The sequence below is a fragment of the Alosa pseudoharengus genome, unplaced genomic scaffold, assembly GCF_046254945.1.
Source record: "Alosa pseudoharengus isolate Yale_2024_CS ecotype anadromous, Long Island Sound unplaced genomic scaffold, YU_APseudo_1.1 YU_APseudo_1.1_scf_8, whole genome shotgun sequence".
Classification (NCBI taxonomy): Eukaryota; Metazoa; Chordata; class Actinopteri; order Clupeiformes; family Clupeidae; genus Alosa; species Alosa pseudoharengus.
Window position 1 is genome coordinate 32680558 of NW_027468870.1, and position 25499 is coordinate 32706056.

The window sequence follows — 25499 nt, forward strand, 5'->3', positions numbered from 1 at the left end:
AGCGGAAGAGGCGGATGGCGACGGAGCTGGACTTACCGTAGGCCTCATTAGTGGGAGCTCTGATTCCAGTTATCCATGACCGCAGACATCTTCGGACTCATTTGCCCAGCTGCTCTCCGGCTCATTGGGTCATTTATTAGCAGCCATGTTTGAACTGTGCCTCTGTTCCTCTCTGTGATCTGGCAGTGAGGACAGGCATAATGGGGCCTACGGGGACCACTGGGGGTGGTGGGAACTCCCATCATAAGGGGGATATAATCTTATATAATATAATCTTATTGATCATGACTGATTATACAGTAGCAAGAATTTGCATCGAGGGGAGCCAGGCCTAATGTCAGGCATGAATAGTGCTGTAAATAATTTGTGATAATGTTGAAAATGACCTAGAAATAGCATCAGAATGTGAAGAATTAACCATTTTGAACCATTTTGTGTTCCATAGGCCTGTTACATAGCCAAGTATGAAATAACCTGCGTCATTTTTCTCTCTCTTTGGTAGTGTGGTCTAAGAACAGCAAGCCTGTGCACACCACCATCCTCAACCCGCACATCCACCTGATCGGGGAGGAAGCCGCCTGCATCGCCTACATCCGCATCACCCAGTACATCGATACTAACGGCATGCCGCGCACTGCCCAGTCGGAGGAAACGCGCATCTGGCACCGCCGGGACGGCAAATGGCAGATCGTCCACTTCCACCGCTCAGGGGCACCCTCCGCCATCACCAAGTAAGCAAACGAGGTGAGAAGCGTCGACCATCTCAGCCCGCTGATGCCACTCCTGAGATGGCGACGTAGCGCCATCTAGTGGCAAGGAATTGAAAATGCAATATCGTGCATTATTGATATATATATAAGTGAAATATTTTCTTTCTCTCTAATTGCAACTATATGTTCCTCACTAATGCTTTGTTTTCTTTCTCCACCCCATCACTCATCTCTCTCTCTCTCCCCCTCCCACTCTCTCTCTCTCTCTCTCTCTCTCCCTCCCACTCTCCCTCCCTCCCACTCTCTCTCTATCCAACTCTTTTTTTCGCTCTCTGCTGCTATCAGCCTCTCTGTGGGAGGGCCTGAATGAGCCATGACTCATGACGCTGCTGATTTGCTGGCTGTGTGTGTGGACCCCTGAAGAGAGGAGCCCACCTCACGAGACACAAGCCTGCCCCCCTCCCTCCCCCAACCCTCCCTCCATTCCTCCATTCCTCCATCCGTCCACGCATTGCATCCCTCCTGTCTGGCACTCGTTTACACATGCTACCACTCCAGCTCAGTTCAGCTCGCACAGTGCACCCCCCGTCTGTCTGCGTCTAGCTGTCTCAGTGACAAGTATGTCTTTTTTTTTTATTTTACTTTTGTTTTTCACGGTAGAGATTTCATGAGGTGAAATGTACTAGACAAGCTTTTTCTATCTGTACGACGAGCTTTTTGAACGGAACGGCTGAGTTGCCAGTTGTGGTCTTTCGGAGAGCTGAATTTAAAATGCTGTCTTCTGAATGCAGGAACATGGTGCAACATTTTGTTACTTAAAGCAAATAACTGCTCAGCATGGAAAAAAAAAAAACTTTGATATTATCAGAAGTATTACTGCCAGTAAAGCTTTCTTCACATTAAATATCTTATAAGTATCCAGTGACATTAAACAAAAAATTTAAATGAATGTATTTTTTGAATTTTACTATAAAGTTGTTTTATACTATAGCAAACCCCTAATAAGCTAATACAGTATTTCTTAGAGGAATTTCCACTGACACAAAACCTGAAATGACCTACATGTGGGCAATTCCACGCAAAACTGTCACGTCCATAACGCCAACTAAATGCCATGGTATTTGTATGATGCGAATGATTATGTGAAAAGGTTTTCATGTAAGTTCTACAACCAAGAAGAATGAATGCTCAAATTTCAAGTAATCATCATTCACATCATACCATACCATGGCATTGTGTTGGCGTTATGGAAGTGACCGTTTTGGTGGAATTGCCTGTGTACAACCACATTATTTATCCTTAGGTCACAGCCACGATTTTATCTCAGAGTAATACAAGCCCTCTTGATGCACCTCAGCCCTCACTGTAACTTCATAGCTGTCTGAAAACAGTATATGGTGTAAATGTGGCTCAAGTCATGGCACTTTGTTTTAGATCTTCCAGTTTACCCAGTTGGTGAGCCCTTGCTGAAAGGGGAAAAGAAAAGGTTGAAGCCTTGTGGAGGTTAAAGTGAACATGATACCAGATCCACATTTAAAGCTGCAGTTGGCAAGATCTTTTTGATCATATTCACTGAAACCGACACTATGCTCCGACGACATAAATCAGCCGGTTTTAGAAAAAAACCCGCACTTCTACCTCCACCTAGAGCCTGTTATTTGTTTTGCAAAAATCCACAGCTCCCGGTTCTTCTGGTTCAATCAGAGCAGGGCTTTGTGAGATCTGACTGTCAATCACAGTCTGGTGCAGTCTGGTGCGCACTGACGAGCCCAAACTCGATGAGAGGGTGCTCGGTGGTAGTGGGGGAGGGCCATGAGAGTTGAAACATTCAAAATTTTGGCCAAGTCCCCTTAATCTGTCAGACTTGCCAACTGCAGCTTTAACTTCCTGAGCTCAACACTGCTCCCGGGGTTTCTGCAATAAAGGTGTGCTTTTGTTCAGAAGACGTTTCAGTCGATTTCAGTCATTTCAAATGTAGAATCTCTGGAAATGATGTTTGAAATTATATTGCCTATTGCCTACTTGTGTTGCCTCATTTTGGTATTTGTAGTTCCATATTTCTATATTCATACATATGTTGACCTTGTGTTTGTAGTACCACAGTATATTGCATGAATGTGAAACATTATGTTCACACCCTAGGTTCTCATTCTCTTGGTTGTGGACAATAGAAAATGTAGACGTTGACCAAGATCTGAGAAATATAGTATTTATCTTTTTTTTTCTTTGAATGTATGAGAAAAGCGAGGAACCCACAGGGCATATTGTGTTTAGAATTAACTCTAGGTTGTACATTGAGTTGCAGTATTTAACTATTGTCCCCTCACTAGAAACATGTTTTTATTTGAAATAAAACTTTGTGGATTTGAAATAACTTGGCACACATGTACTTGACACATCATGCAATGTTGAATCAGTGAATGTCTTAGCTGATCATTGTAAACAATTGCAATCAACAATGAAACATGAAGCAAATGACTACTAAAGAATCCAACGCCACTTTTAAAGACTTGAAGTAAAGATTGTATACTTGTTTTTTATCCTCATGGTGAAAATAGCTTCTGCCTCTGTATAATATTGGAGCTTCCAGCAAAAAAGTATCTGTTACATAATTTCTTTTTGTATGTCTTGCAGAGTTGGGCATAGTGGGTAGCCCCTCTAGACTCCTAGGTACCTCCTGTACTTTAAGAACATGGTATATAACACACATTTTGATATTTTACTCAAATAAGTACTGTAACCTTTTCTCCCCGTTGAGGCATGCAATTTTCATGTGCTGAAGTTGATCTTGTATTGTAGGCTAAAAATGTGTGTGTGGGTGTGTGCATGTGTGTCTGTTTGGGTGTGTGGTTTTCTTTCACTGAGTTGAAACTTCAGTCTTGTTTGAGCAAGGATTTGTAGATAAAAGCACTGCCTAATGTATTGTGTGGGCATACTCTTTTATGGAGATTTTGTGATGACTTTTGTGATAAACTTATGGCCTGAAAGTAGGACTTTTCTGTATAATTTATTTAATTGATTTTTTAATTGAACATATAGCAAGAGTAGTTGATAATGATCTCAATGGGGCCAGTATCAATCAGCTACCAGCTTCAGAAGCTACCTTTAGTTTTAAGCCAGTGAATCAAATAAATGCTGGACTCCAGCATTGTGGCTGAACTCCAACAAGCTATACACCTTAGACTGAGTTACTTGCTACAAGCGTTATCTGTTATCTGCTTTGCCCATGAAGACAACATGTGAACTGCTATAGTTACACATTAGGAACAGAACATGTACCAAAATGGCTTACCACAAGCTGAATGATGTCATTACAGCCCTTAATGCCTATGTGTGTGAGTGTGTTTAGGGTCGAGTTGAAAGAATAGGAGACACTATGACTTGTGAGAAAGTGACTTTTTTTATTTTTATTGAAAGGGCAATTTGTGTGTGTGTGTGTGTGTGTGTGTGTGTGTGTGTGTGTGTGCGCGCACGCGTTGAGTGCGTGCATACGTGCATTTCTGTGTGTGTGTTAGAGAGAGAGAGAGATACTGTGTGTGTATTTGTGTGTAAGAGACTGTGCACTCACTTGGTGATGGGAGCATGTGCTCTGCTTACTGTCGATGGCACTTCACATTCTGTACGGCGAAGCATGCTCTCTTTCCTTGCCAAATCGGATTCTGGGCATGACCCCGACGCTCCACATTTACTACGCTTTCACACACTTTCACGTGTGACTGACCATTGTAGAAAATCTAGCTGGCGTGGCTTCTGTTTGTGTTTGTCATAATTTAGGAATATACATATAATTAAAATATGTTTTTTTGCCTGCTATATGAGCTGTAAACTTTGATATACTGTACAGAAAAAAAGTATTTCTGTCTATGTGAAGGATCTCTGAGATAACAAATAACTCCTGAATGTGTGACTCTCTCCTCAGGTTTTAGACGTGTGTTATTTGATACACTGCATGACAAAATGCTGCCTATGGCTCTCGGTATTAACCTAAAGAATCTGTATGGTTAATGTACTGGTGTCCTGCTGTGTAATGTTTGTGCTAGATGTAAGTACAGTATATGATAGGACTAGTCTCTTCCTCTTTGATCAGTGAGTGTTCCTTAAATGTTGACTTTCTTCGGAATTAGACATCACTTCAGTGCTTCTAGAATTATTACTTTGGATTTGTTGACTTCTCAACTTTTCTCAGTTGAATTTGATTGACTTTTGTCATTGTGCCGCCCACCACAATTCAAAGTGGATCATCTTGTTTTCTCTGCATTTTCAGTCCTACTTCCTGTGTAGAGAGTTACACCAGTTCAGCTGGTGATATATGTCCCATGATTGGTAAAGAGCGCAAATCAGTTTAAATAAAAGGTGGTTAGAATACTGCTTGTAATTGTTATCTGTTCACACACACACACACACACACTCACACACACAAACAAACAATAAACTAGTTATCCCATTTGTGATATGATTAATCACATTTGGGATCAGACTCCTCAGAGGGTTAACAGGTGCATTTGCATCAGTGCTGTGTTTTCTGGTTAGTGCATCATTGATCATAAGAAGTGAAGTGGAAGTGAAACTGTTTGTGGGTTTACTCTTCCTACTGCAGATGGGGAAATAGACAAATTGACCGAAACAAGCTTCGTTCCCATACACTTTCAACCCCACCTCACCCTCCCCACGCCCACCCCCCAAAAAAGACAGAATGAGGCAGCCGTAATAAAAATGATCATGAAAAGAAGATTTACCTGAGAGGCAGTGCCTCATGCTTGCTTTCATTATTGTGAGGTGGCCCTGGGATACATACCTAGAGAGATGCAGTAGAGATGCACTCCTGTAAGGATGTGAAACAGCTGCGCCCACAATGAATCTGAAACAGCAAAAGTTGTAGAAGTTGTAGTAGTAGTCACACAAGCCAGTGAGGATGGCAAGTAATGATTTATTCTGTTAAAATGACTGTAGTTGGGAAAGAACATACATTTGAGTGAAGTGTACACATCCTGTTTTGGCTGTACACATGCATGCAATTGGAAACAACAAAGCAGTCCGCACATCTCACCTACTTAGTGTATGCAGATGTTACAACATTGGCATACAAGAATAAACCATATTACCCATCTCTGGAAACCACACACCTTCCTTTGACAGAACTTACAGCATACTGTAAGAGTCAAAAACAGACCTCTACATTGTTCTAGCCAATCAACCATTCTGATAATAATGCTTATTACATGCTATTAAATTGTACTGTCTTCTTTCAGTTAAACACACTTTTGCTGTAAAAGCATTGTGAGTGCTTTGCTACTTTTCTGGCGGTTCTAGAGATGGGAACTGAAAGGCTCTTTACTCAGGTACCTGCACCAGAAGTGGAAAAATTATATGTGCTAAACAGAATGCATACAACCAAAGTGAGTGGGTGTCATGAAGATACACTAACACCATCAGCAGAGATGAAACGACCTTGTAACCTGCTGACCATTTCTACCCGGCTACAAGAAAGAAAACGGAAAACCATTGCTGTCTTATTATTATGGTCTCAGCTCTGTGCTTCTTTCGATCTCGTGCACTTACAGTTATTGTTATGCACATGAGTGGTATAGGAAACGTGCTGTGTGTTCAGTCTGATCATTTCTGCTATGGCCAGCACCAGGAGACCACAATGTGGTATTTTGAAGAGTGAGCTCCTTCATGCCTGCATGCACCTCTCGTATAAACCAGATCAAATATATGTTTGTTCACAATTATATGTAAAGGTAAGCTTGTATTTTTTACTTTAATAATCACATTAACATTAGGTAATAGAAAGAGTCAGTGTTTTGTGTGGTTTGCTTATAAATATAAAGTTGTGAAACTGTAAATTTGTTTTGCTTTGATAAATCATCACCAATTTCACCCTGATGGTCATTATCATGGTCATCAGTGGTGTAGTCTACCGTCTACGTGATACGCAGGACTACGCAGTATACCCACTTAAAAAGCATCACCCTCTCAGTATACCCACTTAAAATAGGCAAGGATACATTTGGGGTTGATCACAGTATACCCACAGCTAACTAGACTACATCAGTATACCCACAGCTAACTAGACTACATCAGTATACCCACAGCTAACTAGACTACACCACTGATGGTCATCCTCCTCCTTGTAGTTCACTGACACTTTTATATCTAACACTACGGCTGATTTAAGGATGTGCGTCACCGTTATTTCCTGAGACAAAATAAGGTAATGAGAGAGAGAGAGAGAGAGAGATCTGAAGAGGTCCTACCTATTTGGACGAAACACGGCGTGAGCCCAGTTCTTAATACTGGCATGCTTTCCCCCCAGAACATATAGAGCAATGACAGCTTGGTTCTGGTCTCCAGTGTGGATTATATATCTCCATCTCAGTGTGCATCATGGTACAGTATGATAAAGTCTTTCACTTGTTTCATAACTTAACCACGTACGCTGATTTATGTGTTCACACTTCTCTCTCTCTCTTTTGTAGCTCTTGCAGAGAACGTAGTAATCAAATGTGAATTAGGAGACACAGTATTCCTTCAGCCCAACATCAGTGTTAAAGGCGATGACAGTGTGAGGTGGTCATTTAATGATAAACTGCTGATAAAAGATAATATGACAAATAATCCAAGAAAGTATGCGAGATCAGTGCACGGAGACCTGGTTATATGCAGAGGACACAAAAATGATTCTGGTTCATACAAGGTTGAGATATTCAAGAGATCAGGAACACGGAGAAAACAGCGAACAATCAATCTCACGATCGAAGGTAAGTTATGCAAAACATTCTTTTTTATGTTGTGGGTTTTCATACTTGAGTGATGTTACTATTCTGACATGACTATGTGACAATTTACCAGATTTATGAAAATGCAGCCCTTTTTCACACACACACACACACAAATATATATATATATATATATATATATATATATATATACACAGCGGGGAAAATAAATATTGAACACGTCAAACATTTTTTCAGTAAGTATACTTCCAGTGAGGCTATTTGCATGAAATTTTCACCAGACATTAGTATTAAATTAGGTAATCCACACATATAAAAAAAATCCAAACATTAATGTTCATAAGTAGAGTTATGAGTAAAAAAGTGGAATGCCACAGGAAAAAAGTATTGATCACGCCTACTGAAATTTCTTAAATACTTTGTGGAAAACCCTTTATTTGTAATGAGAGCTTCAAAGCATTTCCTCTATGACGAAACTTGTCCTGCTGGAAGGTCTAGCCATGTCTCATCCTCATTGTTCTGGTGGATGGCAAGATTCTCCCAGAAAAAATGGCTCCATTCATCATTTCTTCAACTGTATGAAGTCTGCCAACCATGAGATGAAAAACAGCCCCACACCGTGATGCCTCCACCTCCAAACTTCACTGTTGGTATGGTATTTTTAGGGTGATGCACAGTGCCATTTCTCCTCCAAATATGGTGTGTAGCATGACATCCAAAGAGTTAAATTTTGCTCTCCAAAATACATTCTCTTAGTATTTCATAGGCTTGTCCAAATGTTGTGTAGCAAACTTTCAATGAGTTTCGACATGTTTTTCTTCAGTAATAGAGTCATGTGGGGTGAGCGTGCATAGAGGCCATGGCGGTGAAGTGCATTACCTATGATTTTCTCTGTAACAATTGAACCTGCTGCCTCCACATCTTTCTGGAGTGGTCCTTGGCTCTTAGGCTACACTTCTGACTATCCTTCTGACTTCCTGGTCAGAAATCTTGTGAGGAGATCCTGTGCATGGCCGATTGATGATGCAGTGATGTTCCTCCACTTGCAGATAATGGCTCCAATACTGCTTACTGGATGATTCTGAACAGTGTTGGGAGTAATGCGTTACAAAAGTAATGTAATTACTGTAATATATTGCTGTTTGCGGTAACGCGGTAATGTAAGGCATTACAAAAAAAAAAATGGGTAATATTTACTCGGTACAAACTTCAGTAACGCGGGTTACAATGCAGTTTAACCCAAAATTAAGCGCTTGTTTTGTTTTGATCAGGAGTGAAAGTAGTTTTTATTTCTTGGTGGTACTATGATATAGTTATAATGCGCGCGCATAGCGAAAATTTAGCCTAATTATTATGACCGCCGCTAGCGAAGCTAGCGAAGCGGTCATATAGGGATTTTCAAATGTTTTTTTTTTTTTTTTTTTTTTTTTTTTTTCGTCATCTACTTCCTGAATTTTTGGTCAACGATACCCGGGACACCGAACCACCGGGGCACATGAAATTTGGTGGGTATGTAGCCCCACTAGACTTTTACAGAAAAATTTCGTTTCGTCCCTGGGGTCCACTCCCCCCCCCCCCCCCCCCCGTGCTGGGCCCCCCGAACCGCAAAAAAAGCAGTTTTTCCTAAATAACTACCTGAACCGTGGCACCGAGGATGAAGAATCTTTTATGATATGTTGGTCTCAAGGGCCCACATCAATCTGGCCCATAATCACTGATTGATTTGCACCCCCCCCCCCGGTAAAAAATGAAAATGCAATATTATACTGCTTTAATCGCCCCTATCTTCAGTTAAGATGTTCAGAACTGCACCAAATTTTATGTGTATGATTGACCTGGCATGCTCTGGGGGTATGCCAAGTTTCGTAGAATTTCATCCATGGGGGGGTCTTAAAAAATTAGATTATGTGTACATTTAGTGACTGTACACTCATTGGCCTGTAGATGGCGGTGCACACATATACACATGCACACACACACAGGCACCCACATACTATCGGTATTAGAACGGCCAATACATAATTACAAATTCAGTAGGATTAAAAGAAAGCCAAAATAAATATTCATCATCATCATCATGGCTGCATTTCCAGTATTGGCGATAAGTAGTCGTTTGTCCACTAGATGGCGCATCGTTGCAGTGATTTTGTTGGAAGTTAAACGTGGGTTGGAATAACAATGGACGCTTCCTACAAGGACTATAGTTTACAGAGAACGTCTAATAAGGATAGGATGATGTTCACATGAAGTGTAATTCCCATTTCTTCTTGAAGCCGAAATAAATCTGAGGATGTTTATCGGACATGCTTGGTTTTTACTGCAGGTACGTTAATCTTATAATATCAATAAGGACCTAGGTAATGTTACGATTAGCGTTGGTTGAGTGATGGAGGCCAATTTGATTGATTGCATTTGTAGAAAACTATAAATGCTGTTATACCAAGCAAATTGATAGCAGCACTGTAATTGTATCTTTCGACTGTCATTTGTTGCACGTGCTACAAAAATCATTCTGTGCAATGGAAGATTTACCAACGTTACACCGGTCTGATACAGTTTTGCCTATACATGCGTGAGACTGAGACGCCTGTTTATTTTGTTTTAAGTGCGTGCAGGGTGTGAGAGGGGAATCGATGTGCTTTGATTCCAGCTTGGTAGTTGTAGTCTGTGAAATTAAAAAGCACGTGTGTGTGAAGTATCCAAACAATGACACCTTCATTTCATTATGGCTGCTTTAGCAACACACCTTAAGCTAGGCTACTGTGTAGTGGGTCCCATTTAGAAGTGGCTACTTCATTCGCGCTTTCCTTGACTCATGGAGCTGCGTGAATTTTATTACAACTTTTCGCCACGATATGGCAGTTTAAGTCCGCTTGATACTGTAAGGCGTAAGCCATTGGTTTCCAAAGGAGATTTTATTTGTGTCGCCAGCATAGCCTATTGACAATTTATGTTGTAAATAGGCCTACCTTATAAGCCTACCTGTAGCTTAGGGAAGCTAACAGCTTTCTATTAGGATATAGTTTGTTAGTTACAGTTTTGTCATAACTCCCTGATGCATTTTTGCATTTAGAATAGCCAGAGCGTGAACAATATCGGGTGCCTATGGACTAGGCTTGATGAACCCAGCCTGATCTGCCCGCTATTTATTTTTTGATTTCTTAAAAGATTGAGCTTGGTCTGGTGAAAGCCAGACTAGCCATGGACCTCAGTTACACAATGCAAGGGAACATGAATCAGCCTATATTTGCACGAACAATAACGGACAACAGCTCTTCAACTTTGGCCCGTTAAAATGTGTATGAACAGTCTAGCGACGCATTTCATCAAGGCCCATTTGGACATGTCAGTTATTTGCACCACTAGATGTAAAACAGCATTTCGTTTCAGACTACTGTTACTTAATTTGTGCATTAACAATAACGTTTCAGACTACTGTTACTTAATTTGTGCATTGACAATAAAGTATTACATGAACTAAAGATGACTAAAATCTTATGTAGAAGAAGAAACATTCACAAAAAAATCCATCCATCCAAAAATGACCTTTGTTTTTGATAGCTGTTGAAAACGGCATGGAACTGACAGAGATGTTTTTGTTCATAAAAAAATAGATAACATTATGCTGATACCTTTTGCTTTTCCCAAATACAATGTAGCCTACAGGTGTAAGTGACCTTTCATCAATCCAGTTGCAATGGATGAACTGTGATGAACTGCCCTACTTGTGGTTGTTTAGATATTTTAAAGGTTTTATAACAATGCTACATCTTCTTTGGCATAACAATCTATTCACCTTTTCAGCACCAGTAGGCGGTCATATTTTGTACCGCTATGCGGTACATCTAGTTTATTATTTGTTTATTTACTGTATCTACTATAGTCTACTATAGTCTATTATTACTGTATTATAGTCTAGTTATCAAGCATTCACTAGGACTTCTTATCACTCTAGTATCACTCTTTAACCCACCTGTTTTTGATTATGAATAAATTGCAAACACTTAATTTCAACATTTAATTATTTATTTATTTAGCCTAGTACTCTGCTCGCTTCCAATCGTTTTTTTATATATAGGCTACTGTATAATATCATGAAACACGTTTCTTTGAGTCATGCCTTTTTATTTGGGAGACTGCAACATACTTCTGAGCGCTAAAACACTTTCATTATTGCTGCGCAAGATCTAGTTAAGCCGTACACGCGCTGTCTGTCTCTTGTCTCTCCAGCGAAACAGTGCACACATAAAACCAGAATAGGCTATTGAAACATCAACATATTTTTCTTTAGCCTGTATGTTTTTTTTTATTTGGGAGACTTTCCAAGAAACGTCAGTCTGCTAAAACACTTTGGATACCAGTGCACGTTGGCGCAATTACTGTAGGCTACTGTACGCGCGCTATAGCTTGCTCGTTGTCTGTCCAGCTGCACGGGAGGTTTAGACACAATTCAGATACAGTTCAGAACGATGTATATGAAATATATTTTGGGGAAAACGTGTTGCTTCTGGTAATTTGACGTTAGCAGTTGTGTTGTCATGCTGAAAGTGCAATATTTTTCAGAGACAGTATAGTTTTCTTTCCGGTACGGCGTACCCTCTCCAAATATTTTAGTGGTACTCCGTACCGGCCAGTACCGGCTTACTTTCACCCCTGGTTTTGATACATATTCGCAAACACCACGCGAAAACAACAGAGGAGAAAAAATCCGCGCAAAATAGTAGAACGTTATCTCCTGATACTGGTTGAATATGACTGTGGCTGCAGCAGACTCGCAGGCGGACTCTATTTGCGGGATGGACATAAGCCTACGCACATTATTTTCAGCTTGTCAGAGACAAGGCTATGAAGAACATAATAGTTAGTGCACTTTGTGTGCGAAACCGAAAGATCTCTCAGCTCGCGAAATAACACAAGTAAATTAATGAAACATCTAAAGTAGTGCCACGCTAATCTTTTTGATTCTTGATAAAACACAAACTATGCTGTTGTGCATGTCAGCTTTGTGCTGTGAACTTGAATTGAAGAGAATAAAGGGATAGAAATGCAGAAAAAGATTGTGTAGCCTGGCAGTGCCACCGCTTCCACCACGCGCATCACGCACTTTGCGTTGGGCACCAAAGGACAGAGGGGGCACCCAAATGTAACCAATGAATAGTAGCTTTACTGCAAACTGCGTTTCACTCTTCATCAATAACGTTTACAATGTCAAAATGCACTAACACCATGTTACATGCTAGTTTGATACCTTTTGGGTTCTCTCAATCACCACGTAGTACTAGAATTGGTGGGTCTTCAATCATTCGTTTTCCAAGCATTTAGGCTACATGAAGCACATGATATGCTGAGTCGACTGAAACGCATTCCATTCAGATAGCTAGGTGGATACCAGGGCCCACTTCCCCGATAACGACGGAGACACGCTCTTAAGAGGGTTTTCTACGATTCATCTTACGATCGTTCGTTTAGTTTTTCCGACTGTTTCCCGAACATGCTCGTAGCGTGAACGCGCGTGCACTGCTCTTAAGATGCTCTTAAGGGGAGCTGTCCACGTTAATAGTTCTGAAATATCCTCTGATTTGACGGTGATGTCAGGTGACTGCACGTCACAGCTATAGGCCTACCATTTAAACTTCGGATCTACACATTAATTCACATCAATACGAAAATAGAAACACTTTGACATCTGCATGTAAGCATCCCAAGTAGGTTATATACCACACAGAGACATAAATAATTGTAATTATTTTAAGATTAGATTGTTGCACCATGCAATAATTTTTCGCGGTGCCACTTAAGAACACGTTTGAAGATAAGAAAGAAGTCGAGTAAGAAAGAGAGGAAATGTGTAGGCTTAGATTTTGATGCAGTAGGCTACAGACTAAACCACATGTTGCTTTCTCTGCTTTTTACCTCATAGGCCTAATAAAATATTCACTTAGCAAAGATAATGTCAAACTATTCTGGCAACGTCTCGTTTCATAACTTGATTGCATATTTTGTCCGCTTTTCATCACATTATTATGACCATTAAATGTAGGCTATTTTGCACGCTAAAATCTGATTCATCACAGGTAAACACAATAAAGAATGGGAACCTAAATTGGATTATGTATTCTAAGTTGTAATTCCTCTGTATGTCCTGTTGGTGACCTCAGTGAGAAGTACTGTTAAGACGCTCTTAGCCGGTAACGAGTACTCTGGAGCACTCGTAGATCTACGAGTGTTTTCACGATGCTCTTAAGCTACGATGGTTTCGGGAAACAGTCGGCAAATCTTAAGACGTTCGTAAGAGGGACTTTACGACGCTCTTAGGCTTAAGATGCTTTCGGGGAAGTGGGCCCAGGCTCATAATTCACTTGTATTCGCAACACGAAATGTGAAGCAACATGTCATTGCATACTTCCATTTCCAAAGCAATGAAGGTTGCTTTAAACAACTTAACATTGTGTATATTATTGTTAATATTGTGCTATCAATGTAACTCAAACAAATAAGGCTTGTAAACAAGAGCTGGCAAAAGGGCATTATGACAACGTAAAGATCAATGCTCTTAAAGTGACAGTGCACCATTTATAAGTAAAACAGCATTTCTTCAGAAATTAATGTTTAAAAATACACAGTAATGGTCTGTAAATAATAGGCCTTTTATTTTACTTTAGGTGTTTGAGTTATCATTTAAATGTCACTCACTCAAAGCCACTCACTTAGGGCACTGAAATGGCCAGCAGACCACCATCTTGACATGTCTTTATTAAAGGAACCGTATGTAAAAAATGTATTTCAATTAATCATAAAATTGCCCTGATATGATACTAGACATTAAGAAATCATGTTCATTTCAAATACTTATACACTGACAACAGTAGTCTGGCCAGGATATTGTCATTTAAAAAGTGAAGTTGCAGCCCTCAACTGATGTTGATGTTGTCATGTTGTGTTTTGGCCTAATGCGCCACCCTCCACCTATCTACTAATCACAAAGTCAGTAGTGTTTCGTCATCCGGTTGCCAACTCTGCCAGTCAGAGGGGAGGGGAAGGGGATACACCGCTCTACAGTCATTTGAAAGTGATTGTAGTACCCGTTTTGGCCACAATCTTACATACGGTTCCTTTAAGCTTTGATTTACAATATAGTAGGCTCTCTATTGATTTTAATGAGTAGGCCTAGGCCTTAAAGTTACAGTATTTCTATCACAATTTACCAGACTTTAACCTTTTGTCGGTTTTTAACAAAATTCTGACTATGATTGTTCCTTGTATTGCATTATGAGCTCTGCTCCTATTGCATTCTACTGTTGCCTTAAGCCTAGCTCAGTCATTATGCTATACCACATCTCCCTCCATTGGAAGAGCAAGCTGCATTGAGCGTAATAAACTGCATTTAGCAAGGCCGTAGTCATGATGTCAACATTGGGGGGGACCAAATCTGTGGTGGGGTCTGAATACATTTCCTACCATGCAAAAATATTATTAAAAATCACAAACAAGTCGTTAGGTCAGTCAATTAGGTTATTCCAAACTTTTGACGGACATAGGCATGGCATGGATGGATTATGAACCCCTGGACACAGATGCCCTCCCCCCCCCTTCTGGTGAGTTTTGTGAAAAGAGAAGGGTGGAGAAGAAGCAACTTCACTGGTTCATCCCTGGACCTGTGACTCCATTTGTGTTCAAAATGTATACTTTAAAAGAAATTACAAACTAGAGTATCTTGTGATAACCTCTATATTACACAGAATGTGGTTCTTTGACTTATTACTTACACCTGAAGATTTTTTTAAACTAAGGCTTAACCTCATAGGTTTGGAGCCTAATAAGATTTTGTCTTTTAATTTAGATTTTATTATGCTGGCGGCTAATCACACAATTTTAACATAGTTTGAAAGGGACAGGATTCAGGAATAGGCTACTAAGACAGGCCCCTCTTCTGTCTGACCCACCTCATGTTACCCCTGTATGCATTATAGACTGGCTTCTGGCAGAAATGACGTTTTGTGCCAACATGTAGAAACACTAGGCCTACTACAGCCTTTAATTGGTGAATGGAGGTTATTGTCCGCGATTCACATTAACTGTAGGCTATCACGTAGGCCTATTGTAAACGTCGCCACATTTGATCGTTTTGCCTGCATGGATGCGCGATTGAGTGCACATCTAAATAATATGGAAGATGCAACAATCATTTCTAAGAGGCCTATAAACGGTAATTTCTGGCATTACTACTAGCATATAAATGCATTATTTATGTTGAAAGACGTGAAAGAAATGACACAGGCTTGCACAAATTCATCATTTAAAATAAAACTTTTCACTTTCGCTATCATTGCGAGAATAGACTCCAATATGGAAAATGTTCCCTTTCAGTCTGATCGGCTCCAAACATGTATGGGATTTCCTTAGCATGTGCTACACCTTTTCAAGAAGTTTTGTGAAAATTGTACCAGTAGCTTTTGCGATATTGTTAACAGCCCTACCTCACCGCAGTAGGGTGCAGTAAATGGAAGCTTTTGATGCACTCCATTAACGAAAAAACGGAAAATCACCAGGACAAACCACTCAGGGGTGTAGGCTACTCTGGAACCATAGGTCACTAATTTGTGCGTTATTTACAGTACGTGTTGGTTTCCTGTAGGCCTAGTATAGCGCTTTATTCTTTCTATATTTTTCTATGTCTGAATATTGGGGGGGGCATTTTGGTCATATTTGAATATTGGGGGGGACACGTCCCCCTCAATGTCTATGGTTACTACGGCCCTGGCATTTAGAATGGCAAATCCATATTTCTAGATATTTTGGTGAAAGTAACTTAAAAGTAATGCAATAGTAGTGTAATGCCTTACAATTCAGAGACAGTAATATTATAATGTAACAAATTACTTTGAAATTACAGTAATAAGTAATGCATAGTACATTACGATTTTGAAGTAACTTGCCCAACACTGATTCTGAAGTTTTGAAATGCATCTGTAACCAGTTCCATTGATATGTTTTGCAACATTAATGTTGCAAAGGTCTTGGAAGAGCTCTTTGCTTTTACCCATTATGACATGTTTCTTGTGTGACAACTTGGTAATGAAAAACCTTTTTATAGCTCATCAGTATGTACTAACCCAGCTTACATTAATGTGCACAGATCGGATGGATAATTACTCTCTAACTATGTATAGATTCCAGCTCGTTCCTTGCCTTTGTGTACTGTTTTTTCTTAATATGTTCAATACTTTTTCCCTGTGCCATTCCACTTTTTTACTCATAACTCTACTTAGGGACATTAATGTTTTGGATTACCTAAGTTAATACTAATGTCTGGTGAAAATTTCATGCGAATAGCCTCTCTGGAAGTATACTTACTGAAAAAAATGTTGACATGTTCAATACTTATTTTCTCCGCTGTATATACAATGCTGCTCCTCCTACTCCTCCTTGCAGAACTCAGCCAGTTGAGAGGTTGGAGGGTCAACTGGCATGTACTGCCCACTTCAGATCTAGCCAAAACATTTCTATTGAATTGAGGTCTGGACTAGGCTAATCCAGAGTATGAATTATCTTTATCTTAAGCCATTCCTTGGTAATTTTGCTTGAATGCTTATAGGGTCATTGTCCTGTTGTAAAATATATTTCCTCCCTAGCTTCATCTCAAGAAATTGTCGATAGGCTGGAGAATTCATGGTTTCCTGGATGACATAGAGTTGTCCAGGTCCAGAGGCAGAAAAACAGCCCCACACCTCCACATTTCCACCACCATGCTTCACTGTTGAGAGGAGGTCTTTTCTTGGTATACAGTGTTGGCTTTCCTCCGAGCATGACATTTTGGATTGTGACCAGATAATTCTATTTTGGACTGACCTGTCCAGATAATGGACTTCCAGAAGGCCTCTGAAAGTTGAATTGGGCAGTTTTGTTCTTTTTTCTCTGTTCCAGTTCCGTCTGATTGTAGACACAGTAGATTTATTCCAGATGCTAGGTCTGTAACTCTCTAGAGGTGATGGCTTGGGATGTGTGGGATGGCTTTTACCCAATATATTGTCTTTCTGGTGCATCTTATCATACTTTTGATGAGCATCCACTTCTAGGAAATGTTGTTGTGATGTTGAATGTATCTGTCAACACTCCCGTTTTTCCCGGGTTCTCCCGTATTTCAAGGTCATCTCCCGGCACCCTCCCGTTTTGTTAAATCTCGTAATTTGCATGGCCATAAAACTTAATTTTAAAATCATTGATCCATTCATTTTTTCTATTAGTCTGACATCTTCCAGGTTGCCAGATTGTGTATGAAATACACCCTACACATACACGATCACTTTGTTTCAATTTCAACTGTTTTGTAGAATAAAACCTGGCAACCCAAAACCCAAATAAGGAAGCGTGTGCCGATTGCGCAGCCTGAGTCTCGTCGTAAGCAAGCGGGCTAGTTGAATGGCATAGGCTACTCCAGAACTAGCTGTTGTGAAATTGTTGGAAATTTAATTGATTAACACATCACATAAACTGTTATTGAGTGTTGTTGATACACTGAACTTGTGTCCTCGGAACCAAATCAGACAGCAAGCAGCTTTGGAGTTTTGGAAGTAGGCTGCAGGCAGGCAGCTGGTGGATACATAACTGGCATGCGTAAGGTAATGGTAAGGTAAAAGCAAAGACCGAAATGCAGTGTTGAAACCATAGACAGTAAAAGATAAAAACACGTGTATGAAACGAATTAGCCTACATGCAAACACAGATCCGGTATAAACACTGACACCCCCCCCCCCCGAAAAAAAAATCTCCCGTTTTTGGAAGGCTAAATGTTACGGAGCCCCTAAGGGGACATGAGACAAAAAAAATCTAAAGTTTAGTTTCATGTGCTCAATATATTGTCATTGATCCAAAATGACAATATATTGGGTACGTTCACGTGAAACTTTCAAGTTTTTGCTCATGTTTTTTGCTCAGGTTCACATACTTTCAAGCAGCACTGTATTTTTGTATAGGCTAACCAGAAAATGTCTGACTTATTGCAGACTGATATTAAATGCAGACTTATTTCAAAACTTAACCCAGGCTTCATTTGACGTGATTTCAGGTGATCACTTAAGCCTTCGTGAGACCCAGTCTTGCAACAACGTCCATGGAAGTCAACACGTGACATGTGAGCAAACCACTAGAAGAGGTAATAAAAAAAAAACAACATAAAAAAAATAAAGTCTTACATAATTTCATAATGTTGCTTGCCACCCATTTCATTGGTTAAAAAAATGTTTTTTCAAAGCAAATCCAACATAATACATTTACTTCTAATGGCATAGGCCTATCTTCAAAAATGTGAAGATATTGATTTCACAATATGTGTCTTGTTCAGCAGGACACTTGTCAACCATTGTAGTCCTGTCGTCCTTTGTATTGGTAACTATTGTTCTAGTTGTGTTTGTGAAATCAATGAAGAAAACTCCATCAACAAGGAAAGAAGGTGAGCATTTTTATAATTTTGCATTTATCTAGTTTCCTCTTTTCTCGGTTGATGTTTTACTCAAATGTCTTGGTCATGTGTAACAGATGCTAATGAGAATATATACCAAGAGATGCATGGTAACCTACTGAGAAAGACTCCGACAGCAGAGAACACCACTTTAGATCCAAACTCCTCACATTATGGTAAGTTCAGTTGTGCCTATGGTATGTTGCATATGGACTACAGTAAAACATGGGATAACATCATTGGATAACATCCAGAACATTTCAGGAGTTCAGTGCATGTCTAAAAGCAACTGCACATACACAAACACATATGCACACGCACACATGTGCATGTGCACACGCACGCACACACACACACACTCACACACACACACACACACACAATGTTCTTAATAACTCCTTTTAAAAACAGCTTGACTTGTCTTCCTCTTCTTCCCACTAGATATCCCAATGAGATTTCTGAAGAAAAAAAGAAGCACAAAGAGACAGACTGTTGAGTTTGATGACAACGTGTACGTATAACAGTCATCATCATCATTGTCATCATCATCATCATCATCATCAACCTCATTATCATCATCCATGACACTTCAGTGTCCAGATAAGCGACCATAAAGAATAAATGTAGGCATAACGTTTTGCTCTTTTGACGTAACAGTCGCACTCCTCTTCTTTAACCACTAGGTGGCAGCACTATGTCACCTTAGGTATAAGCAAAGCAGCAGTCTTCAGTCTACCTTCAGTAGTCTATTAGCCTGGCGAGCCAGACCCACATTATAATGTAGGGTCTGGGCACTCACCGTTCGCAGTGCTCAGTCCGAGGGTCGGGATAATCAGTTGTCTTTCAAATTCCCTCTGCATGCAATAGGACGCAATAGGATATTTGTTTTCAAGTAGCAGGGAATTCAAGCCAAACCGTTGCAACTCTGCCATCAATCATTATGTTAAGCCTAACAAACGACTCTATACACGATTTCAATGCCAGATTTAGTTTCGATTTCTAGAGCTCACAAGTCAACGGAGAGTTGCTAGACTAGCCCTGGCAGCAAATGTAATTTGCTGCCGCTAGGGGCGCGTCTAGATTTCTAGGCTAGTTGTCTATATCATTAAGGAAGGATTCTATGAGCTCGTGTTTTTTTCAGCTTTATGGTAAGTTTAGCTATAATGTAGTTGTGTATGGTAGGGATTTTAAAATCATTTTTAAATGATGACATTTTACACATACTAGATGTTTAGGAGATATTTCTATAGGAGTCTTGAGTAGCCTGTCATATCCATCAACATGGATTCATCCTAATTTGTCTAAGCCTTGATGTTGTACATTTTAAAATCTAAAATTGAAAAGTCGAAATCTGAATTAAAAAATGTTTAAAATAAAACATAATAACAAATGCCATTTTTAAAATGTCATAAATTCACCCACTTATCTGATGTAATAACAACATTATTATTATTACAGTAAAACTGTAAGTTGCATTAGAGCTGAAAATTATGGAAAGGTAAGATATTTTGTAGAAATAAAACCGATATGTAACATACCACAGAAAGCTTGTTGAGGTGAATAAATGCTCTTGTGGGAAAATCATGCGATCATTCAATTGAGTTAAGACCTCATAAGAATAAAAATATTAGGGAAGGAAAAATTGGATTAAAAATATCTATTTTATGTCATGCACTGTATTTTAGCACAATTTTATACAGACAATGTGCAGTATAATTTAATTAAGTAATTTATTTCAAACTAAAATGTTTTGGTAAGGATCCATTCTTGTTCTGTTTCCAAGGTCTAGTGTTTTTGTATTCCATTGTGTCTCCTTTGTTTACCTCCTGTGTCATGTGCTTTCTGTTCCTGACCCCCCCCCCCACCCCCCCCCATCCCTGATTATTAGTCCTAGTTAATCCCTTGTTGTGTTCACCTGTCTCTGGTTTTACCTTGTTCCTTTTCCACCTGTGCCCTGTTATCCTTGTTACCCCAGTGTATTTGGTCCTCATGTTCCCTCTGTTCCTTGTCCACCTGTGCCCTGTTATCCTTGCTACCCCAGTGTATTTGGTCCACCTGTGCCCTGTTATCCTTGCTACCCCAGTGTATTTGGTCCTCATGTTCCCTCTGCTCCTTGTCGGTCTTTGTTTGTCGCTCCACATGCGGTTTGGTTTATGTTTCAGTTATTCCAAGCTTGGCTTGCCTTGCCTTGTCTTGCCTTGCTTTTGGGTCCGACACTCTCCCAGGCAGACGGGACAGTAAAGACCGACCGACAACCATGGACCCAGCAAGCAAGTGCTTAGTTTGTTTTCCTGTACCTTATAAGGATTTTGTAAAGTCAGCCTTCTGGGGAACCCGGCTTGGGAGGTTCTCCAGTGTTTTGGAAGAAGAGTGGTCGACGGAGGACAACTGGTTCTCTGAGGAGGAATGGCAGGTCCCTCTCCAACTACAATCCCAGCTCCGTGCTGTGCTCCAGTACCGGCTCCGCGCTGCTCTCCAGTCCGGGCTCCCCAACGTACTCCAGTCGTGGCTCCGTGCGAACATCTGGTCCCTTCCAATTCCTAAGCTCCCTGTACCTCCCAGTCCCCGGTCCGGCTCCAGTCCCAGTCCCGAGTCCAGCTCCAGTCCCGAGTCCAGCTCCTGCTCCTGCTCAGGCTCAGGCTCAGGCTCAGGCTCCCACCCGACGAATCCGTTCTTGTTCTGTTTTCCTGGTCTAGTGTTTTTGTACAACATGTTGTACACCAAGGATCCTAAATCTGTATAGACCAAACATATGTATATCTATATATACAGTTAAGAACAATATATATATATATACAGTTAAGAACAAAATTATTAATATTGATTTAATGTTGATTTTCTCTTGACCAATGTTTGTTCTGACCGAAAATGACACTGCCACATGCCAAAAGGTTGTAAGACAATGTGGTAGAAACATGGAATCAAAACAATAAGTGTTTTTATCTTTTTTTTTTGTCCACAATTATTCATAATAATCACTGGAAACATCTTTATTTGCAATCAAAGCTCTCAAAATGATTCTAATAATACGTACCAAATCACTTCATGTCTCCACAATGATTGTAGACCGCACCTTTTTAGCTGCAATCCGGGTTTTGAGGCAGGAACTATTATTTGCCATCACTCTGGCCTACAGTGAAACAGTTAGAATCATATATGCCTTTCACCTTTTGTTTTTAGCCAGCAGCCAGAACAGCAGATACCCTGACTTTGCTGAATTACTGAAGCTAAGCAGGCTTAGGGCTAGTCCACACGTACGAAACCGATCTTTTTTTCCTCCGTCTTCCCTGAAACCGCATCAAGAATATTTGCGTCCAAACGGATCCATCTCAACACGACTCAACACGTTACTTCATGCAGGCATATAGGTGGCACTGTTTCTTTACAGAAATTGACCAAAGTTTTTGCTTTACAAACAGACAGAATAGGCTATGACAAAATGGCTAGTGCTAGGAAACCAGAATTGTTTGTGTGGACTGATGGTGAACTGTCAACTGTAGTCAAAACGTTATTTTACGGTTTGTGAAGGGTGCAGTCCCGTCCTTTATTTGGCTAACGCAGGTAGGCCTACTAATCACCTTTACTTTCTTTGGTTGTAGGATAGTCCGTGATTCACATTAGTTTTGGCTATCACCGCAATTAGGCTACTAAACGCAAGGCTTACCCAAGTTCTAGGCTACTCTGTCGCCACATTTATAATATTGCTATAAAACCTTCGTTAGTAACAGTAAATACGTTTGCCTGCATCAAATCAAATCGCGCATTTGCATTCAGTGTGCTACCATCGGCTTAACGTGAGTTCTAAGCGTCTTTGTATGCTTATATTTGATTTCACTCGACTGTGAATGCATGTATATATGTTGTAAGACATGTAAAATAAATGAATGACACTGGCACTACGCACAAATTAATGTAGCCTAAACTTACACCGCACTTTCCTAATAACTTAAGTTCTCTCGCGTCACTGACAGTAGCTAGAATGCATTAAAAAACACCGGGAAAAAACAGTGTTCAGTCCACCAAGTCATAAGCTATCGGCGCTGCGCAGCACCAGTTGTGATATTTATCTTACGGAGTGTAATCGTAGGTAATGTCATGTATGAAAACTAGTATTGTTAGGCAATACTATAAGTGCAAGTCCAGGGCAGCTGAGGTGTGGCGATGACATCATCGATACGCAAGCAGGATGTGCGGTTTCGCTGTCTAAACGAATTCAAACGGGCTACAGTTTCAGATTTCTCCACTCTGGGACCAGGTTTCAGAAAAGTGCGGTTTCGGGCAGTGCGTTTACAGGATTCGTTTGGACGCTCGGCCAAGACGAAGCAAAACCTCTGCGTTTAACCTAAAAAGCGTCTCCATGTGGACGGGCCCTTAGTTAGTATTTGGATAAGATACTTCCTTGGAAGAGTAGGTTCCTGCTGGAAGTGTTAATGGTGGCTGGCCAGTAGGTGGCACTCTTCCCTGTGGCCAAAAGCCACCAAACAAATATCAATCCCAATGCCCTATGGCAGTGACAGGGACATTGTACTGCAGGATATATTTTCCTTTGCATGAATGTTAAACAGGGCCGTTTCAAGGAATTTGGGGGCCCCAAGCAAAATGGACATGGAGGCCCCCCCCACCTGCAAAGCCTACAGGAAACACCGCATAGCCATACAGTTTAAGTTCACCCACAGTTTATATAAATACAAAATTTTGACAGTGCAAATAATGCAGTTGCATATATATAGTGTGCATTAGTTTTGAAAATGTTGAACATTTGAACATTGGTAAAAACACCACCGTACCATAAAATCCAATATAAATGTAAAAAAGTGCACAATAACTAAATCCAACATACTTACACACACACACACACACACACACACACACACACACACACACACTCACATTAACATTTTTCAGTTCTCACAAAGTGAGAAAATAAAACACTGCCATCCAAAGTATAAAGAGTGCAGGTTGTATAGCAATTTAAAAATCCAGTACACACACAGTCACACACACACACACATAAGATTAACCTTTCAGGCCATCTTCATCAGTGGAGGTATCCTTAGGAAGAGCCTGAGGGCTGAGAAATTTAAGCAAAGCACCTTGAGGGAGAAAGAAAAGATATGTTAGCATTTCCATATTTTGATATTTAGAAGGGATGCAGCTGCTTTCACAACTACCAATGCTACTGTAAAAACATCCCAAGCTAATGTTATAGGCTACATTGACCTAGGCCTACTTGTAGCTTAACATAGCATTTAAGCATTCTGCTGTTTGAGAATTAGACAGACGCACCTGGTGCTTTAAAGACAGTAAACAGCTGGCGTGCATGAATACTACATGAAAGTTCCAGTCTGCTTTGATGCACGGAATTTATCATGTGGTTTTCCTAACCCCCATTTGGTAAATAGATTATCACGGTCGAAGCAATTGCTTGGTTTGCTTGCCTTCTAGCGACTGGCCTGATGTTAAATTGAGGTCCTGACTCACCATGGTTGTTAAAGATCCCATGGCACTTATCGCAAAGAGTAGGTGGTTCCCTGATTTGCTTTATTTACATACACATACATAAAGATACACACACACACACACACACATAAAAACACACACACACAAAGACACGTAAACACACACACACACACTACACATGCACACACACATACATGCACACACACGACATGCACACAAACACATAAACACACATACACACTCTCACACACATGCACCCACATACAAACATACCTACATACACAAACACACACACAAAAAAAAACTGACTTACATGCAGGCACACACACTCAATAAACACACACAGAAGCACACATATACACAAACAACCACACACTCAATTATAAACACAAAAAAAGGAACAAAGTAGGAAATGAACACAATTTGACAAGCGTGACTTAGTTTTATGGCAAAAATGTGCTGGACTGAGCGGCGGTCATATTTTGTACCGCTCTGCGGTACATCTAGTTATTATGGTCTCAGCACTGTGCTTCTTTCGATCTCATGCACTTATAGTTATTGTTATGCACATGAGTGGTATAGGAAACCTGCTGTGTGTTCAGTCTGATCATGTCTGCTATGGCCAGCACCAGGAAACCACAATGTGGTTGGTTATTTTGGGGAATAGTGGAGAGGCCCTTCACGCCTTTGCATGCATCTCTCGTATAAACCAGATCAAATATATGTTTGTTCATTTACATATATGTACAGGTAAGCTTGTATTTTTTACTTTAACAATCACATTATCATTTGGTAATAGAAAGAGTCAGTGTTATGAACTGAAAGGCTCTTTGCTCAGGTACCTGCACCAGAAGTGGAAAAATTATATGTGCTAAACAGAATGGATACAACCAAAGTGAGTGGGTGTCATAAAGATACACTAACACCATCAGCAGAGACGAAATTACCCCGTAACCTGCTGACCATTTCTACCCGGCTACAAGAAAGAAAACTGAAAACCAGGCCAGTTATTGTTATGCACATGAGTGGTATAGGAAACGTGCTGTGTGTTCAGTCTGATCATGTCTGCTATGGCCAGCACCAGGAAACCACAATGTGGTATTTTGAAGAGTGAGCACGTCACGCCTTTGC

The 25499-nt window shown here is 40.3% G+C and overlaps 2 protein-coding genes across 6 annotated transcripts in view; both read left to right on the forward strand.

The window, feature by feature from the left end:
- camk2a (calcium/calmodulin-dependent protein kinase II alpha) overlaps positions 1–5067 on the forward strand; it is a 44939-nt gene extending 39872 nt beyond the window's left edge. Inside the window, exons 18-19 of the mRNA XM_076275306.1 lie at positions 503–731; positions 1056–5067. Of these exons, the coding sequence (XP_076131421.1) occupies positions 503–731; positions 1056–1080 (254 nt within the window). The 3' untranslated portion in view covers positions 1081–5067. The remainder of the gene's footprint in view (positions 1–502; positions 732–1055) is intronic.
- A 1307-nt stretch (positions 5068–6374) lies between these two features.
- LOC143111584 (uncharacterized) lies at positions 6375–21800 on the forward strand. 5 transcript variants are annotated; one of them, XM_076273828.1, is made up of 7 exons: positions 6375–6451; positions 7027–7100; positions 7190–7471; positions 18516–18602; positions 18792–18899; positions 18986–19084; positions 19350–20723. In XM_076273828.1, exons 2-7 carry the CDS (start codon positions 7040–7042, stop codon positions 19427–19429), a joined length of 717 nt encoding a protein of 238 aa, XP_076129943.1. In that variant the 5' UTR covers positions 6375–6451; positions 7027–7039; the 3' UTR covers positions 19430–20723. The 5 variants fall into 5 exon arrangements, 4 of the variants coding, with proteins under 4 accessions (XP_076129943.1, XP_076129942.1, XP_076129944.1 ...); XR_012984552.1 differs by lacking the exon at positions 6375–6451 and adding an exon at positions 21214–21800 and having other exon boundaries at positions 6988–7100; positions 19350–19531; XM_076273827.1 differs by lacking the exon at positions 6375–6451 and having other exon boundaries at positions 6988–7100.
- Positions 21801–25499: the final 3699 nt, after the last annotated feature.

Excerpts from the sequence above, each read along its gene's own strand:
- LOC143111584 (XM_076273828.1), top strand. The coding sequence starts at position 7,040 with ATGACAGCTTGGTTCTGGTCTCCAGTGTGGATTATATATCTCCATCTC. Across the intron at positions 7,101-7,189 it reads CCATCTCAGTGTGCATCATG|CTCTTGCAGAGAACGTAGTA; the intron begins GTACAGTATGAT and ends TCTCTTTTGTAG. Across the intron at positions 19,085-19,349 it reads TCCAAACTCCTCACATTATG|ATATCCCAATGAGATTTCTG; the intron begins GTAAGTTCAGTT and ends TCTTCCCACTAG.